The 16,527-nt window shown below is 41.6% G+C and overlaps 1 protein-coding gene across 4 annotated transcripts in view; it reads left to right on the top strand.

Annotated features, from left to right (window-relative positions):
• DHRS3 (dehydrogenase/reductase 3) overlaps positions 1-16,527 on the top strand; it is a 35,854-nt gene that overhangs the window by 6,115 nt on the left and 13,212 nt on the right. For 3 of the 4 annotated variants that reach the window (XM_082777164.1, XM_082777165.1, XM_082777167.1), the window contains exons 2-3: positions 15,755-15,898; positions 16,170-16,289. In XM_082777164.1, coding sequence (XP_082633290.1) covers positions 15,755-15,898; positions 16,170-16,289 — 264 coding nt within the window. Of the gene's footprint in view, positions 1-223; positions 351-15,754; positions 15,899-16,169; positions 16,290-16,527 lie in introns of those variants that run through there. The other variant, XM_082777166.1, reaches the window with a different exon arrangement.

Raw genomic sequence — 16,527 nt, 5'->3', positions numbered from 1 at the left:
AAATACTGAGATTGATGCTAAAAGTCATTCAGACCTTTTTTAAGGTGTAGGATAAAAGCTTTTTAGTATTTCACATGGATTTTAGTGTTCTTAAATACTTCTCCAATTATTGGTCATTCTCAATTGTTCATCTCTGATTTCACTTTCAGAACCTGTCAAATGTTTTACTAATCTGTGTTTGAGTGTTAGCTCTCACAGAAAGAAGAACGTGACATCAAATTCTTCATGCTCAAGAATTTTTATCTGCCATGGAGTTCCACCTAGAGAGGCTGTGGTGCTCCAAACAAGAAAACTTTTCTTTTGTCATGTACAAAGGAGTATAATTTCTGATATGTGCAGGAGTAAATTCAGTAAGTGAGTCCTCCTACTTGCTGTCTGTCATTTTTGAATTCCACTGTGGCTGAGCCAGTCCTCAAGATGATGCTTGCATTCTACCAGTAATCTCTGACGCGTATCTTGCAACCCACTCTCAGTTCAGAACATGAACAGACCTGACCTGGCCACCTAAGTGGAGATCAGTTCTGATACATGGAAAGGAGCTGATTTAAAATAACAAAATTGCACAGCTGAGAGGAACCGGTTTTCTATAGCCTGTGATTAATCACCACGTATTTGTTTTTGACAGGTACCATGATCTAACATCATTTTAAAGGTGTCATGAATTCAGTATTTTTATTAAAGAAATGAACACAGTCCTTGATGTACCTTACCCAATGCAGTTGCAGCATGCAAATCTACTGCACAAATAGGTGTTTAATTGGCCCAGTGTATCATAATTTGAAAAAACGCTTACTGTAAAATTTACATGTATATTTTTAGGTACCAGTGCTAAGACAATGTTGTCAACAGAGCAGCTGTCCACATACCGGGTCTTTTTTATGCGCTGTGCAGATACCAGAATGGCAGAAACTCCATGTATTTGATGAATTTCGTTGTAGGAGTTCTGGCTGCACAAATACGGAAATAACAATCTGACATGTCTCAAAGTGCAAAAGATTGTGCATCAAAGGGATTTATTTTTCTATTTAGTAGCTATTTTAGTAGAAAGAGAACATTTACCTGTAGTACAAATCTGAGGTTCTAAGTAATTAATTTATCCTGTTGTGTGTGTAGTTTGGAAAAAATAAATAACATGGGAATCAAACAGTTTCACGTATTTTTTTAATGGTTCCTTTAATCTTATTTAAATTTAAGAACTTAATCATACAGTGAATTATTATAGCCTGTCATAACTTACAAGTAACCAGAAGTATGTGAAAAGAATTGGGGAGTGAACGTTTTCCCATGTCATGCAAAATAATATATTAATTTAGAGCTTTTGGTAAACTGTGAGAGTACACGTTTGATTGAATTACTTTTATATTCTCTAGAACAGCTTTCTTTCTGTAAAGATTATGTACTGACAGCAATTTTATTTAACGGCTTCCTGTTGGCAGCTCACTTCCTTGTTGACTGAACTTAAGGATGGGCAGAAGAACTCTTGTTTCAAGATCCCAGGCTTAGATGGCATTAAGCCTGTTATGTGTACCGGTGCCAAGGCCAGCAGTTTGAATAACATGCTGAATAAGTGTCTCCGTTGGCAAGTACAGCCAGAATTTATCAGATATCAGATCTGTTGATGTCTTCGCAGACATCATTCGTTCATCAGCAGCATTCTGACTGGAGCTGTTTTAGTTCATGGTTTAGAACATACCTGTCTTTTGTTACTGAGCATGCTGTAAGGAGAGTAAATAATGCTAACAAGAGGAGGAACTGGCAGAGTAACAGCTTGTCATCTCACATCAGGATGCAGTGATGTCATGTGGAAATACTGTCCTAGCAAGATTGTGCTATGTTATCATACCCAAATCCACCACATTCTAAAGTGCTTAAGGATTGGGATCAAGGTAGTTAAATGAAAATTCCCACAAAATAAAGGGACTGTGACAGTGCTGTAAGAAATTTACAATGTAGGTATAAACCAAAAGGCAAACAGCTTCATACGAATGCAGAAGTCTGTACTGAAGTGTTTTTTGTTGTTTTAACCAAGTGATTTCAGCACCACTCGTTTAACCATTTTTAAGCTTTTGGAGAAGCATCACATCAGCAGAGGTTTTAAGGTGGGATTAGCCTAGGAACAGTGGAGTGTTTGGGGGAATGTTTGCAGAGGTGCAGGCACTTAGGACACTTTTGAGACGTAGAGACATAGACAATGCAGTAGAAAACAAATGATTTTTGAAAATGTACTGGTGGGAGGTAAAGGTGGCAGCAGGAGCTCTGAGGCTAAGTGGAGGGTGGTTGCTAACATGGGGATAGTGGCCTTCAAAGTGAACATAAAACCTTAAAGATAGAAAGCTTGGAGAAGAGGCAGTGACATTTGAAATGAGAGTTGAGGTGTTGAAAGCCATAAACCAGGTATACAATCTCAGTCTTACTTGGATTGAAGAAAAGAAAAATGCTGTGTTTTGAATTTCAGGGCCGATGAGATGTTATTAGTCTGATTTTCATCTTACTTCTGAGGGGGTTGTCCCTACTTTCTTTGTGTGTTTCCATCTCTTGTAAGTGTGCTGCTGTGTATTCCTGTTGCATTTATGTCATAAGTCTGGCACACACTAGGAAAAAGTTGACTCAGACTTGTAAAACTATTTCCATCTAAAGCACTAACAGATATAGATAGTTTTTACTGCATTATAAAATGAGTTAAACATACTGTTGAGCTAATGTCTAATTAGTCCAGTACAGCAATTTGCTTTCAGAAAATGACCTAAAGCCCTGCATACATTTTAAAGTGTTATGACTGCAATGTCTAGAAGGAATCAAAGATCTCATGTTTGTTTTTGTTTTTGTTTTTTTACCCTTCTATGGAAACCTGTCCTGACTGGGACATTTGGGATGAGAATGTGTAGTGGTTAGTAAAATATGAATGAAGAAGGAAGCTGGAAAACTCTGACTATATTTTGATCACCATTCCTCAAGCAGATCAGCAGCATTCAAAGAGAGCATGTGCAATGCCAGTATGCCAAGAACCTGCTGATTTACAGCATACTACTGAAGCCATGAGCAGAAACTTAGTCCCACATACATAATTTTTAGAAAGATCTTCTTAGCTGGGCCCAGACTCTCTTCTTCAAAGCGTCACGTCAATGTGCTGAGCAGTTGAACAGGTCAGAGCCAGGCACTGCCAGATGCGTTGGCTGATCACACTGACGCCAGTGGGAAAGGGTCAAATACATGTTGCTTGTCCTTTATCCCAGCAGGGATAAAATTGATTCTAATTAACAGACTTGAGAATAGATGAGTACCTTGGCAGACTTTGTAACTAATTTAAATTGTTCATGCTATTAGTTTAGCCATAAACTATGCATAATTATGAAAGGATGCTGGGGACAGCCACTCTTACGTTGCCACCTTCTTAGCTACAATGTACTGAACACAGTGCTACAGAGCTCATTTATTTTGATTAACGTGGAGATTTCTGTTGTCTGACACTGCCTGAGGAAATGTGTCAATACTCAATAAAGTGGTGTTTGAAAGCAGAAATGCAGCGCTGCTGAAGTCAGTTAGTCCTTAACATTGTGACTGTGAGATAAACCTGCCTCTCAGTATATAATCAGTGTCAGACGTACCTTTGAGTGCACTTAAAAAACTTAAAATTATACATAGTTGAGTTGTTATAAAAATAATGCCTGGATAGATTTGGGACTGTGAGTATTCTGTAGTCTGGCATCTTTCTAGCCACAAGAAAGAGTCTATATAAAGGTGGGGTGGTGTTCGGTATGAGCTGGCTGATACATTTCATCCTATATGTAAATGAGAATTTTAAAATTTTTGCACCTTTTAAAATAGGTGCAAGTGGAGTTCAAGCCTCACTTCTCATTCAGTTAGTTTTTCTGCCAGCACAGACATCAGCTTGCACCAGTTGTGTTGATAGGGAGCATTTGTCTTCTAGAGAATTCCTCTTTCCCTGTCAGCCCTGCACTGAAGCTGCTAGCAAAGTTCCTCTGAGTGCCAGCTTGGATCAGAAAGTGAGCATTGGAGACACTGAACAAAATCTTATTTCAGTGTTCACTGAAGCTTCATCTTGCAGCAAAGCTCTTCTGTGTTGCTAGGCCTAAGTTAAGAAATCCCGAGGTACTAAGAAATCATGATGTATTGCTTGAAGAGGTGTGAGGTTTTAAGCAATTGGAATTGTTTGTTCTTTCTATTTGCCCTTTGAATTTCTGGGTACACCCAAGGTACATTTTCGAGATTTTCTTCATATCTTTGGAGTGGACAAGCTTGCACCACTTCAAATGAAAGCAGAAATTCTTAGATAATCATTTAACACGTTGTGCTGGACTCTTAAGGAAAACTTCAAATGTTACAAGACTTAAAATAAATTTATGTAAGTGGAAAATGTTGTTGGAAAGACACTGCACAGTTCATCTGTCGTTGCCCTTAAAGAAGAAGAGATCAACAATAACAAAAGCAGACAATCAGATATTTTCTATGTGAAGATTAAATTGGTGTTTGTCCTAGATCTGTCATTTTAATCCCCTTGCTAGTAGTAAACAGAGCCACCTCATCTCTGTGATCAGCACATGCACTGGGAGAGACTTGGCTGTCGTTGTTCGGAGAGGGAACAGGAAACCCCGAGGTCGCCTTTTAGCAGCTTGGATTTACATCGACTGCAAACTCAAATTCCCTGTGTTCTACCTCCTGAAACAAACTTACCAGTGAGGACGCAACTCAGCTTACTGCCTTAAAGAGGTCATGCTTCCAGGCAGAATATTAAAGACATCCAGCTGGTACAAATACTTCTTTCCCAAAGCAGTAAGAGACCAGGGCTGGCTCTGACCACAGCGAGCTGTCAGAAGTGATGTAAGAGCATTTCCAAGACTCTTGGGACACACAGGAGTCCTGTCTCCCTGAAGTGAGCTGTTTGAGTTGGGTTTTGAGATACGCTGATTGTGCAATGCTTTGGAGTGTTCCTTGTGTTGCTTGGTATTTGATTTTAAGCTGGGCGCTTTAGAGATTGTCTGGATTGTATTTGTGTTTGAATGTGTGCTTCATGGAAGCAAGAGATTTGCCTCTCTGGAAGCAAAATGCTTGGCCATCGAAGGAGTTGGTTTTTGTTTTGAAAGGGGGGTGTTGTTTGTGGGTTGGTTTGTTTTTTGGGGTTTCCTTTCCCTAGCTGACGTGTAACCATTGCAGATTGCTCTGTTGACACCTCCTGTGCTCCTGTGCACGCGTGTGTATGTGTGTGTGGGTAAGTCTGCGCGCAGTGATCTGGCACCTTGCATCGCTTTGCAGCCCGAGTTCAGCAGTGGGTCAGCCAGCTCCTCCTGACATCATTGCACTTGTTTACCACTCACACAGAGGAAGTGCTGTGCTGATGGGTTTGGCCACTGACATTATCTTATTTTAGGCCAGCGTTTTTGCAGAATCAGAGATTTAGAAAAGCATTCTACTTCTGTAAGGCAATTTTAGTTCCTCTTCCTGTCTGAGTTAAGAGGGGAAATGAAAAATAGGAAATTCTTAGCCGCTGAAATTATGTGACAAGAATAGTACATCATATTGTCATTAAAATTCAGTGCAACTAAATAATCAGATTGCTCATTATAGAACGAAAAAGATCCATTTCAAAGGGAGTCAGTACAATTAGGATGAATTATTCTGCAATACCTGAAGTGAGGATGGCTTCTTTAGTCACTAAAATCCAGAAAAACAGTTAAAATCCTTCTGTTTGCTTTTGATGCACAGATTTAGGCCAAGTCTGGTTATTTGTTTCAGGCTTTAGACTTCTAAGTGCAATCTCAGCAGTGACAAACCTTCCAGATCTCTCACTGATGGGCCTGGAGAGCGCTGTCAGTCACCACTCCTGCAGATCAGTCCTTTGCGGTCAGTTCATCCAATTAGTGTAGTCTTTTTGTGTGCCTCTAAATATTTTGCAGTGGAAGTAAGGATCATTCTATGGGGCACGTTTGTCTGTCTGCCCCATATCGGGCTGTTTTTTGGGGCTACATTTCAGATACTTCATAGAAATAGTTTGCAGATCCTCTGTGCTCTGCAGGCTGTTGGTGGGTAGAAAACCCTTAGGAGCACAGAGCTCTGCTTGTGGTTGAGTTGGAACACATTGAGGGGTTATCACATCTCCCTGTTATATCATTGACCCCTTAATCACCAGCCAGGTTAATTTGTGTAGTGTATTTTACTGGAAAGTAAAGCTTATCTCGTGTTCTTTGGTAGTTTAATTGATTTTATGTCCACATTCAAGTGAATTAACTTTATTTTACATTGCAGTAGCCTAAAAAACATGCATGCGACAGGCAAGCACATCCAAAGGACGGAAACTTCGAGGGAGCAGTAACTTGTTAATATGCTAGAGCTTGATTTGGGATTGCCTGGCCAGCCCCTTTAATTTAATACTCGTCGTTCAAGAGAAGTCTGATCAGAGTTGCTTCGATCAGTTCTGGGTAGAAGTAATTATCGTGAATTTTGATTCTATATTTAGATCCCATTTTATTTAGCTAGAGCTGTGCTGGGTTTCATATTCTTCTTATAAGCAGGGTAACTGCTCCTTCATCTTTGCTGTGGATTGAGGGGATTGGTATCGCCAGTGAAAGACCCCTTGAGCCACTGTGCACCCCTGTGGGGGATGCATGCCCTGGGAGCTTATAACCTGCTGGTTCCCATCTTCCTGGGCTTAATAGGCTGAGAGAGTTAAATGGATCCTGATAACAGCCAACAGAAACAACAGATGAGTAGATTTTAGAAATTCTGCCCTGTTGCATAGCAACAGGCACCATTAAAAAATAACATTTTGGAACATACAGAAAAAGATGGGAAACCAGTTAAGCGTTTAATTACTGAGCTTTCTTCTAAGCAGTAGCCCATATTTCTTTGAATAATAAGTACTTATAATCCTTTTGACAGCTTTTGTATAGTTTTGAAATGGTAACAACTGTCTTTTTTTTTTGGAGACAAAGAAAGGAGACTTGTAGGGGAGCTTGTCTGGAGCTGTTCCTAGCATCCTGATTATAAATGGGTTTAATGTAGGTATTTTAACTCCCAGTACTTCTCCTGTAGCCTTATGGGAGAAATTATTTTTTTAGTCAAGCTGCATCATGTTATGCATGTGGATGACCTGGAGCACATTTTAGGCCTTTCTGGAGGATAGTTTATAATGACGGTATTAGAAATGTTATTCATCCGTAGGTTTCCATGTCTGTTTTCATGGCAAGCATTCCTTAAGTTTAATAACTTCAAAAACTTCCCCTAGTCTTTCTTTTCAGTGATATTCATACAAGAGCTGGGATTTTCTGTCCAGCTGTGTCTTCTTCTGGTTTTAAACATTCCGTGTGGCTTTCCTTGTCCATCAGAGCTTCCAATCCGTTTACCATTTTGTCCACTTTATTTTGGGATTCTGCTAATGTGACAGCACAGCAAAATACAAAGTCCCTTTGCTTGGAAGAGGACCATAATGACACATCACAGAACTGCTGAACAACGTGGAGTAAACGTCCCTCCACTTCATCCAGCAGTGTTCTGGAGCAGATGCTCTGAATTAAAGCTAACTTTTTTCACTCTCTGAGGTGGTGTTCAAGGGTAACCGATCCAGGGACTGGCCCTGGGAGTCTGAGTGCAGTTTCAAAGGTGGTGGTGATGCAGCAGCCAACTTTCTGCACTAGAAGCTGAAACACTTCAAGATTTGGCAATCCATTATAGAATAGAAATCATTTCCCAAACATAAAGGCATACTCTTTAAAAAATGATCCAGTTCTGTTGGCCCCTAGTTTGTAGCTCTATAATTCTTGTTTTCCATAAATCTGTGTTAGGTCTTATTTTTTCCAATGTGTTAGTTAAGAGGTAGCAGACCTTTCGGTCGGCTGTTGATTGAACCGGGCAATTTGAGGAATTACTTTCACCCAGTCAAGGTGGTGGAAATAATACTGAATTGGATCCAAGTTCTTAACTGCACGTCCCTTACTTACAACGCTTCCCTGTCCTCCAAACTTCTAGTTGTTTTTGACTTTACAAAAACAAACACTCTTCCCCTTCAGTGCCAACACAGCTTTGTAAATGGTTAACTGTATTACGTGCACATTAGACCTGCCACATGTGAAGAACTCTTTACCCTGAGAGTTATGTGCAGTAAGTATGAATAATAATGCAGAATTTTGGATGGAAAGCATGGAAACAGCAGACCGTGGCATTTTTGTCAAGCAGACTTAGAAATTTCTTTTTTTCCTTTGAAATGTCATTTACTGACTTCCTGTCGCTTCATCCTGTCTGCTGTCCTTGCGGTACAAAAGGGCTTTCTGCACCTGCGTGTTTACCCTTCCCACAATTTCCTGCGGTCTCTGTGGACATTTTTATATGAACCTGGATTATAGGGGTGGCATGCCAGGCGACTGGAGGCGGCAGCACACTTGGTATTTTCACAGGACAGAGCCTTGTGTTCTGTTGGTAGCTATTTGTAAAGCCTTAGCTCAAACACATAACTTTTAAAACCTTGCCCCTCTCTGCAGCCCCCAGATGTGCCACTTCTTTCTGCTTTGCAGCCAGAGGATTTTATTGCTGGATATTTCTTTGTGTGCTTTGGTTCCCTGGAGCAGAGGCCGGTTCTAACACATGGTGTGGCAGACATTCACCATTAAAAATCTGTCGTTTTTCCCCCCCCAAATGCCTCCATGAACCTTTGCAGGGTGACAGCTTGTGGCCACTTGGTGCTTTTGTTGGAACGTGCACTCCGTTTGACCCTGTCCCAGCGTTAATAGGATTGTAAAGGCTGACTCCTGCGTGACCTCTTCTTGCAAACAACCCTAACCCTTCCCCTTCCTCAACTGCTCTGCACTGCAGAGCTGAGAAGTGTTGCTCCCAAGGCAGTCTGGAGACACAGTTCATGTTGCAGACGAAAGCAATTGGAAAAACCACTGGAAAAAAGTCAGCATGGGGCCACCTGTCCTTAAATAGTCCTGAGTGTGAGAACAGTAGGCATTTGTTCACTTCTTTAGAAGGAGCTGGTCTTAAATGCCTGTTTGCAGACAGATTATGAAAACTTCTCTTTCCAAGGAAGGCCTCTGCTGAATAGGAGACAGGTGTTTACATACTTTTCTGTGACTTTTTAGGTGCTGCTTTGCTTTCTGCAGAGGAAGAGAAAGGGGCGACTGGGGTATAGTTGAAATTGACATTGCTTTAGGGGAATGATGTTAATCCCATTGAGTGCTAAGTCAAAATATAAAGTAATAAAAGTTCTGACTCTAGACTGAAGGAACTGGAATTCACTTTTTTAGTCTCCTTCTGAAGTCTCTGTGGATCTAAATTTTATCCTCATTATTCTATGTTACTCCTGGCCTTAACTCAAAGCAGTTTATAATAAAGACTGTGTGTTGTTGGCAGGGTTAAATTTAAATTAAATTACTGTAGTCTGATGTCTTTATAACTTGTAAATACTAATCTAGAAATGCTTGTGTGTAAACTAGTTAAACGGGCTTACTCTTCTGAGACCGCCGTGCTTACCTGTAATCTTTCTTATGCCAGTCCCTTGCGGCTTTGATATTCACTTTCCACTGTGGGAATTGAGAAAATTTTGCCACTGGCCTGCTTTGTTTGCTTATTTTTATACAAGTGTCACTAAGGAGCTGGGTTAAGTATTTTGACCTACTTCAGGCATCAAAAGGTTCTTTTTTTCCTTTCTAAAGCAAAGATTGGCTTTTCCCACTGAACGGCCACACCTTTCACTCTTTCAGTAATCTGTCTTTAGCATGCCTCTCCCATGAAGGACTCCTGAAATAACTTGTCTGACTTTGCCCTGGGGGCAAGAGAGGGGAAGGGGTGGAAGAGAAAACCCTGATGCCATTGACAAGCAGAACCCAGCAGCACTTTTGAGGCTGTGGGATTTAGCCTCCTGTGCTCATGCTACACAAAATTCTGCCAGAATTATGGAATACACCGGAATGCACGTCTTGGGAGGACCAACCGTGAGTTAGTACTAACAGGCTTTGTAAATACACGGGGATAAGACTGACATAGTTCAGTGGATTATCTACACTTTGTACTTCCTAAAAGTACGCAGGAACTGTCAGTGTTGGATGCAGAAAGGCATTCGTTTGAACAAAGGTCTGTGCAATTACAAATACCAAGTCAACAGAGCAACTTCTGTTTCCCTGGCCTAGGAAGGAGGTTGAAAGGGAACGAAATGTGTTGACCTACCCAGTACTTCCTATCTGCTGATCTGTGGCAAGGAGCAGTGGCTGATTAGTGCAGGCAGCAGTAATGAGATCAGGCAGGAAGGGCACTTCTGTCTCTCTGCAACACTTTCATCTTTCAGTGCCTGCAAGCTGATACAGACAATTGCTTCATGATTCGAGAACTGCAGACGCTTTTGGCTGGGGGGTTATATCTCCTAATCACTATGCTTGTTGCTGTGTTTTAAAAGACCTGTGGTGAACAATTCTGTTCTAAAATACAGTCCTGATAATCCCGAGTGTCAAGAAGTGGCACACGCTCAGTTTCAGAACAGCTTTTGTTGTGGGACACCTTCCAGCACTGGTCTAGTTCACTGGAGGTGCAAAGTCCAGACCAGTGTGTCTGCTGTAGACACCGTGCCAAATTAATTGAAGATGTTAGAGGGCAACATTCCTCTGCTGTTGTTCTTGACTTACGCTAGCAGTAAGATTGGACCAAACAAGTGAAATAGCCTTGTAAATGAGATAAAATTAACTCTTACTTCATCTCGTGCACTAATAAAATACCTGAGACTCTGGGAGCACAGAACACACAAGCATATTAGGGTTGATAACAGCTTCAGTTGAGACCTGTGTATATAAATTAGTGGCCTTACCTGATTCTGTGGCGGTCAAAAGCATAACTCAGACTTCCTTTTTGGTGAAAGGTAAGGATTGAAACCTGTGGCCAGGTTTGGGGGTTTTGGCATGTAGCCAGCGCTGGCCTCTGTTAGAAAGTCTTGCCTTAGTCCAGCAGCAGCTGACACCTTCCTTTTGGCTCCCCTCTGACCTCAGGGCATGTCTCATTAGCAGATTAAGCCCAGAGTTAAACGAGTCCTCTGGGAGCAGAGGGTGCAGCGTCTACAAGCCTGCCACTCTGGCTGAAATGATTTTCCTGAGGCCAGATAAGGACTGCTCTGACTTGCCAGAGGGGAGAAGATAAAGAGATAAGTTTTGTTTTGCAAAATCTGCTCCTGAATAAATCCTGGGGAAACTCCCCAGTAAACCGCGCTGTCACAGCCGCTGGCTGCTCTCGGGGTAGCGAAGGGGAAGGCGCGTTAAGGTCCTCAGGCACCATAAATCTCTTTACTTCACATGCCCAGTGGTGGGAAGACTCCTGCCCTGCTCGGGCCGCCTCTTGCTGGCAGCCTGGCACGGGGGCGATGGCTTTCACACTCCACCTGCCGCCCCGACTGCCAGCCGGGGTCAGCCGGAGGTAAGAGCAGGGCAGGAGGCTCGCAGCGGGCCGGCCGCAGCAGGGATTAGCCGCCTCGCTGGGCCGCTGCCCTCCCCAATTTTCTGGTCAGTAACTTTTTGAAAGGAGAGCGTGTCTGGGGCGGCAGGGAGGGGCAGGCAGGAGAGGGTGACGAGATGAAGGGGGAGAAGAAATGGTGGCTGGATTCTTTCCAGGGCGGAAAGCTATCTGTCCAAGAACTTCTCCGAGGCACAGATTAAATATTCCTCCATCCACCATTAAATTACCGTAAATGGGTGACTGTGCGATGTCCTGACAGGCTGTGTGCAATAAGCAGTGCTGTGTCTCTTCTCCTTTATACCTCTGCATTTTTCTCTCTCCCAGACAGGAACTTCTGTGTCTGTAAGACTCATTCTGCCCGGGACTAAGCCTCCAGTCAAGACACGCTTACTGCCAACTTAAAATTAAAAAGGAACGGGGACACGGAGTGGACTCTTAGACCCATGTCCATGTTTTTAAACTGCTTCCTACTAAAATGGACCTTTTCTTAAACTGCTGTTTAGACTCCTTACAAATGCAGAGCCCTCAAATCCTAAGTAGGGCAGGATAAAGGTAAACCATAGCTTTTTTTGATGTTGGCTGAGCAAAGGATGCAGTGAGTGTAAAGGGAAGCGAAATGTCAACAGCACAGAGCTGGAGCATGCAGGCCAGAGCAAACCAGTCCCAGCCCCACAACCATTCATCTGCTCAACAGCAAGCAAAACTTGTTGTTCAGTGGCATTGAGAACACGAGTGATCCGACTCTTAAGCTGTTTAGTTGAGTGGCTTAGTGAGAATGTTACAAATAACACAATTTCACCAGTGCCAGAGAGCAAATTGTCAAATGGCAGATCCTGCAGAAGGAGGTGAATTCAGGAGACCAGAGGGCTTAGTCCACAGAACCTAAAAGAGGCTAAGGACCTACACAAACAGTGGTGAAACTGTGGCAAGCAAGAAAACAAGACAGAAATATTGCCTGCACAGAAACCCTAGCCAAAGCTCTCTGTAAAGGTAGAGTTGGGGAGCAAAAGAAACCCCAACTGTGAAGCTAATGCAGCCACTAAAAGTCTTGTCTCTCTGTAAAGCCTGAAATCCTAGGAGACCAGAAAGTGAAGCCCTTGCCAGTTTAATTTGTAAGAATTAGGTGTAAGGAAGAAATTGAAAGTCTCATATGATCTTGTAGGAGCATTCAAGCTTGAATTTGGACCGAAAGCATGTTGTACTGAGTTTTGAGTTTTATACGCCTGTAAAAAGTAGCAGAAATGACGGCAGGAAACCTCGCTTCCCACTGTGTCGTTAGGGAACTTTCACCTCCCCCAAAAGAATGGTCTTTTATTTACTGTTTGTCTCTTACGCAGGCTGAAGCCTTCACCTGAGTGTGAACAGTATCAAGGACATGAAAACTTCCCATGGAAAAAAGATCAGTCCTGAAGTACATGCTGTCAGCAGGATAACCAGCAAATTGTCTCCCCCAGATGGCCCAAACTTTAATGGGGTCACCTTGCAAGAGTTGCCTGTAGGATATTAGAGGTCCCCAAGTAACTGTTGGGGCATAAAAAACGTTATGTCCAAGAGTTGCATCACAGACAGATGTTCCTTTGACAGGTCATCCTTTGCTTAACTGTTCTTCCATGTATGTTTCCTGATGTTCAGTGCATCAGTGGCAGCTCTGGGGAGCAGGGGCTGTGCGGATGTTTGAAACAGATGAAAGTGAAGAGTGAGGGACCTACTTTTTATTTTGCAATAGCAGTGGGAAAGCCTGGAGTGCTGGGTATGTGAGGTCCATTTCTTGCCGTATTTACTCCCCTTGTCTGATACCTTGTTACTCCCCTCCCTTCTTCCTGCCCTACCTTCCATCACTCTTCAGCTTGGCAGTAGATTTCGCTGGGGCTGCACTGAACTGATCCAATCCTGCTGAGGGGCTGAGGTCCACACTGATACAAAGGCTGCACATCAAACTCGATGCCTGTGTTGACAGTTTGTAGTGTTTCTCCTCCCCTTTCCACAGAGATGTAGGTTGTGAAAGAGAGCAAGTGACTGTGTGCAGTTACAGTTACAGTTGAACAGTATTTTGTAAATATTTCCTGAAAGCTTGTGAAATTTCTCACACATTCTTGATTTCCCTTGAAGTCTGCAGAGTAGGCATACAAAACATCACCCAGTCTAGCTCTGAGCGCAGGAGCATGTAAACAGTCTTTGGTTTTACAAGCTTTGTGTAGATGCCAAAGCCCGATGGCCAGTGGTGATATATTGAGGCTTTCGAAGACAGGGCAGTGCACAAGCCAAATTTTTAGCTATATGCTTTCTTACAGCTTTTTAGTCTGGACACAGCTTTTCCCTTGAAAATGAGATCATCTGAGTTAAGGTTTCCCTTGAAATGGCTCTGGCATAATTATCCTTGCTCTGACATTTCTGGTGAACCAACTTCTTTGGTGTGTTTATAGATGCATCAATGATTTACAAGTGGGGTTTGTTGTAAATTTAACTCACTTAGGAAATGGAATGAGGCTTTAGTTTTGCTAAAGGTTTTTGGGTTTCAGCCTTGCTTAGTTGTACTGGAAGAGCTCGTTGACCCTGTCAGAGATTAGTTTTAGTACCAGTTATGAGATAGGCTTAACTAGTCCTTAAAAATAAGCATGTTAAAGCTTTCTGCAAGGGATTCATTGTGGGAAGGGAACACCGTAGGTCCTAATTTTTTATGCTTATTCTGCTGTTATTAAGTTAATTGTAGGGATTTGGTTATAAGCAGTGATGTAATTTAGACTTTTTTTCCACTGTTCTTTCAACTTTTGGAAACCTTAAAGATTATTCAATCTTTAAAGTTTTAAGTGTACTTATTTTTAACCATAAAAATCAGTATAACAGTCAGATTCATGCTCAGTACCCAGTGGTGTAGGAAATGACTGTAATCCTGGATCACACGTGATTAGGCCACTGCCTGGAAATAACCCCATTCAGAGAGCAACAAAACTTTCCATTTTTGAGGTCCATTTTCCCAGTCCCCTGATCAGAGTAAACCTGCATTTGGTTATGTGAATATCCTTATTTATAGTACTAAATAGCATTTTAGCATTATGAATGTGACCTACTGTGAAAAAAAACTACATTGTCCTAAATTGCAGTTGTGAGCAGTAGCCGTCTTTTGTTCTTTCTCTTTTGGATCCTGCTGTTCGAATCACAGAGCAGTTAGATTATTCTGGTAACAGACTCCATTCGGGAGTTTATTTTTGCAGAATGACAAGTGACCAACCATTCATAACATGATGAATACTGAGAAGGCTGCAGCTTGAAGAGCAAAAAGGATAGGTTGACTCATATGTTGATGTCATAGGTAATCAAGATGGAATTATATTCTTTTTCAGCTTTAAAAGAAATAGAAAACGTTACATGCACTAGGAAAAAATAACTTGGTTAAATCTGTTTAGCTGCAGATTAATTGTTTAAAAATAGTGGGGGAAGCACCGTTTTATACTTGAGACAAACCTTGTTGTCTCACTTGGAAAAATCATACTAGGTAAAACCCCAAAGTGACAGTTAATGAACCTGGTAACATTTCAGGTTATTTCTGACTTCTGTGGTAGTGCATTAGTTATGTCTTCCTTATACACCAAATCCACGCTATACAATTTGAACGTCTTATTTCCTTGGATATCCGCTATTGTTCTTTGTACAGGAACTATTGTATGTTTTACAGTGTTTGGGAATAGCAAATGAAATCTTATGTGTATTAGTTACAAAATAAATGAATGCTTGAAATCTCTCATTTAAATGTTTGGATTATCACAAACCTCTTGTTTAAAGTGCAGCTAGGACACCAGCCTGCAAGCAGTCAGCATTGCAAATTGTTACCTATCATGTGCTGAAAAAAAATGTTTTACTGCAGAGCAGATGTTATCTCCATATGTAGAAGCAGAAAACCTACCAGATATACAGGAAGGTCAGTTATTTTAGCATTAGAAGTTACCTTTCTGTGTATGTGCATGTCTAGCAAAAACGGGGATAGATATGAAAGTTCATGACAGAGAAAATTTGCCAAGTGTTTTGTATATTTGTGGTGTTTGGCAAAAGATTTGATTTTTTTTGTTGTAGCTATTGTGATGCTTGTAAACAACCTGTAAACAGAGGATCAACAGTGGGATTCATCTTCCATCACCATACCAAAGTCCTGCCTCCATGTAATACAAAGTCATTGTTAGTCTTAAATGAAACAATGCGACAGGGACTGGCAGTGAAAACACATCAAAGATGTTCATCGAACTGTTGAAGTTAGAAGCATGTTTTAATTATTTCAAATTTGAAGCAGTTTGGCTCTAACAAAAGTTTTTTGCTGCAGATCATCCTGTGGGGTCGAACTGAGAAATGCCTGAAGGAGACCACAGAGGAAATCAGGATGATGGGGACAGAGTGCCATTATTTCATCTGTGATGTAGGAAACCGAGAGGAGGTCTATCGGCAAGCCAAAGCTGTGCGGGAGAAGGTTAGTGTGTGTGGAAACTGTGTGTGTAGGCAGAATTTAGTAATTCCTCATCTTTGATGAGGAAAAACGTTGTACTTGCTAAAAAGAAATGTAGCCCTCCAGATGATATTGTACAAAGTCTAGCTACCTGTTTTAAGTGATTCAGAGGGTTTACACAGCCTCCAGGCAAAAATGCCAAAAGCTATAAAATAAGAATGTATTCAGATATAATAGTAACTGCTAATCTGTGAGGAGAGACATTAGTTATAATAAGTCGTGTGTTTTTTTGCAGGTGGGTGATATCACTATCCTAGTGAACAATGCTGCTGTGGTCCATGGTAAAAGCCTGATGGACAGTGATGACGATGCACTGCTCAAATCACAACATATAAACACCCTGGGACAGTTCTGGGTAAGATAAGCTCTTGTATCTCATGTATTCAGACTTGGGAATGAGAGTGACAGATAACAGCCAGTAAACACGTGGCTGCTACAAGGTCTTTCTAAATGATGCTTGGTAAAATCAGTCTGACATGGAAGCAGGAAACACAGTATGAGGGGCAAAGGCCAGAGGAAAGAAGTCTAAAGAAAAATTTAGTTTGACAGGTTCTCTCAAATGGATTTCAGCTACTTCCAAAATATCACATTAA

The sequence above is a fragment of the Aythya marila genome (assembly GCF_965140915.1).
Source record: "Aythya marila genome assembly, chromosome: 21".
Taxonomy (NCBI): domain Eukaryota; kingdom Metazoa; phylum Chordata; class Aves; order Anseriformes; family Anatidae; genus Aythya; species Aythya marila.
Note: the sequence above shows the minus strand (reverse complement) of the source record. Positions and strands in the feature narration are given on the sequence as shown.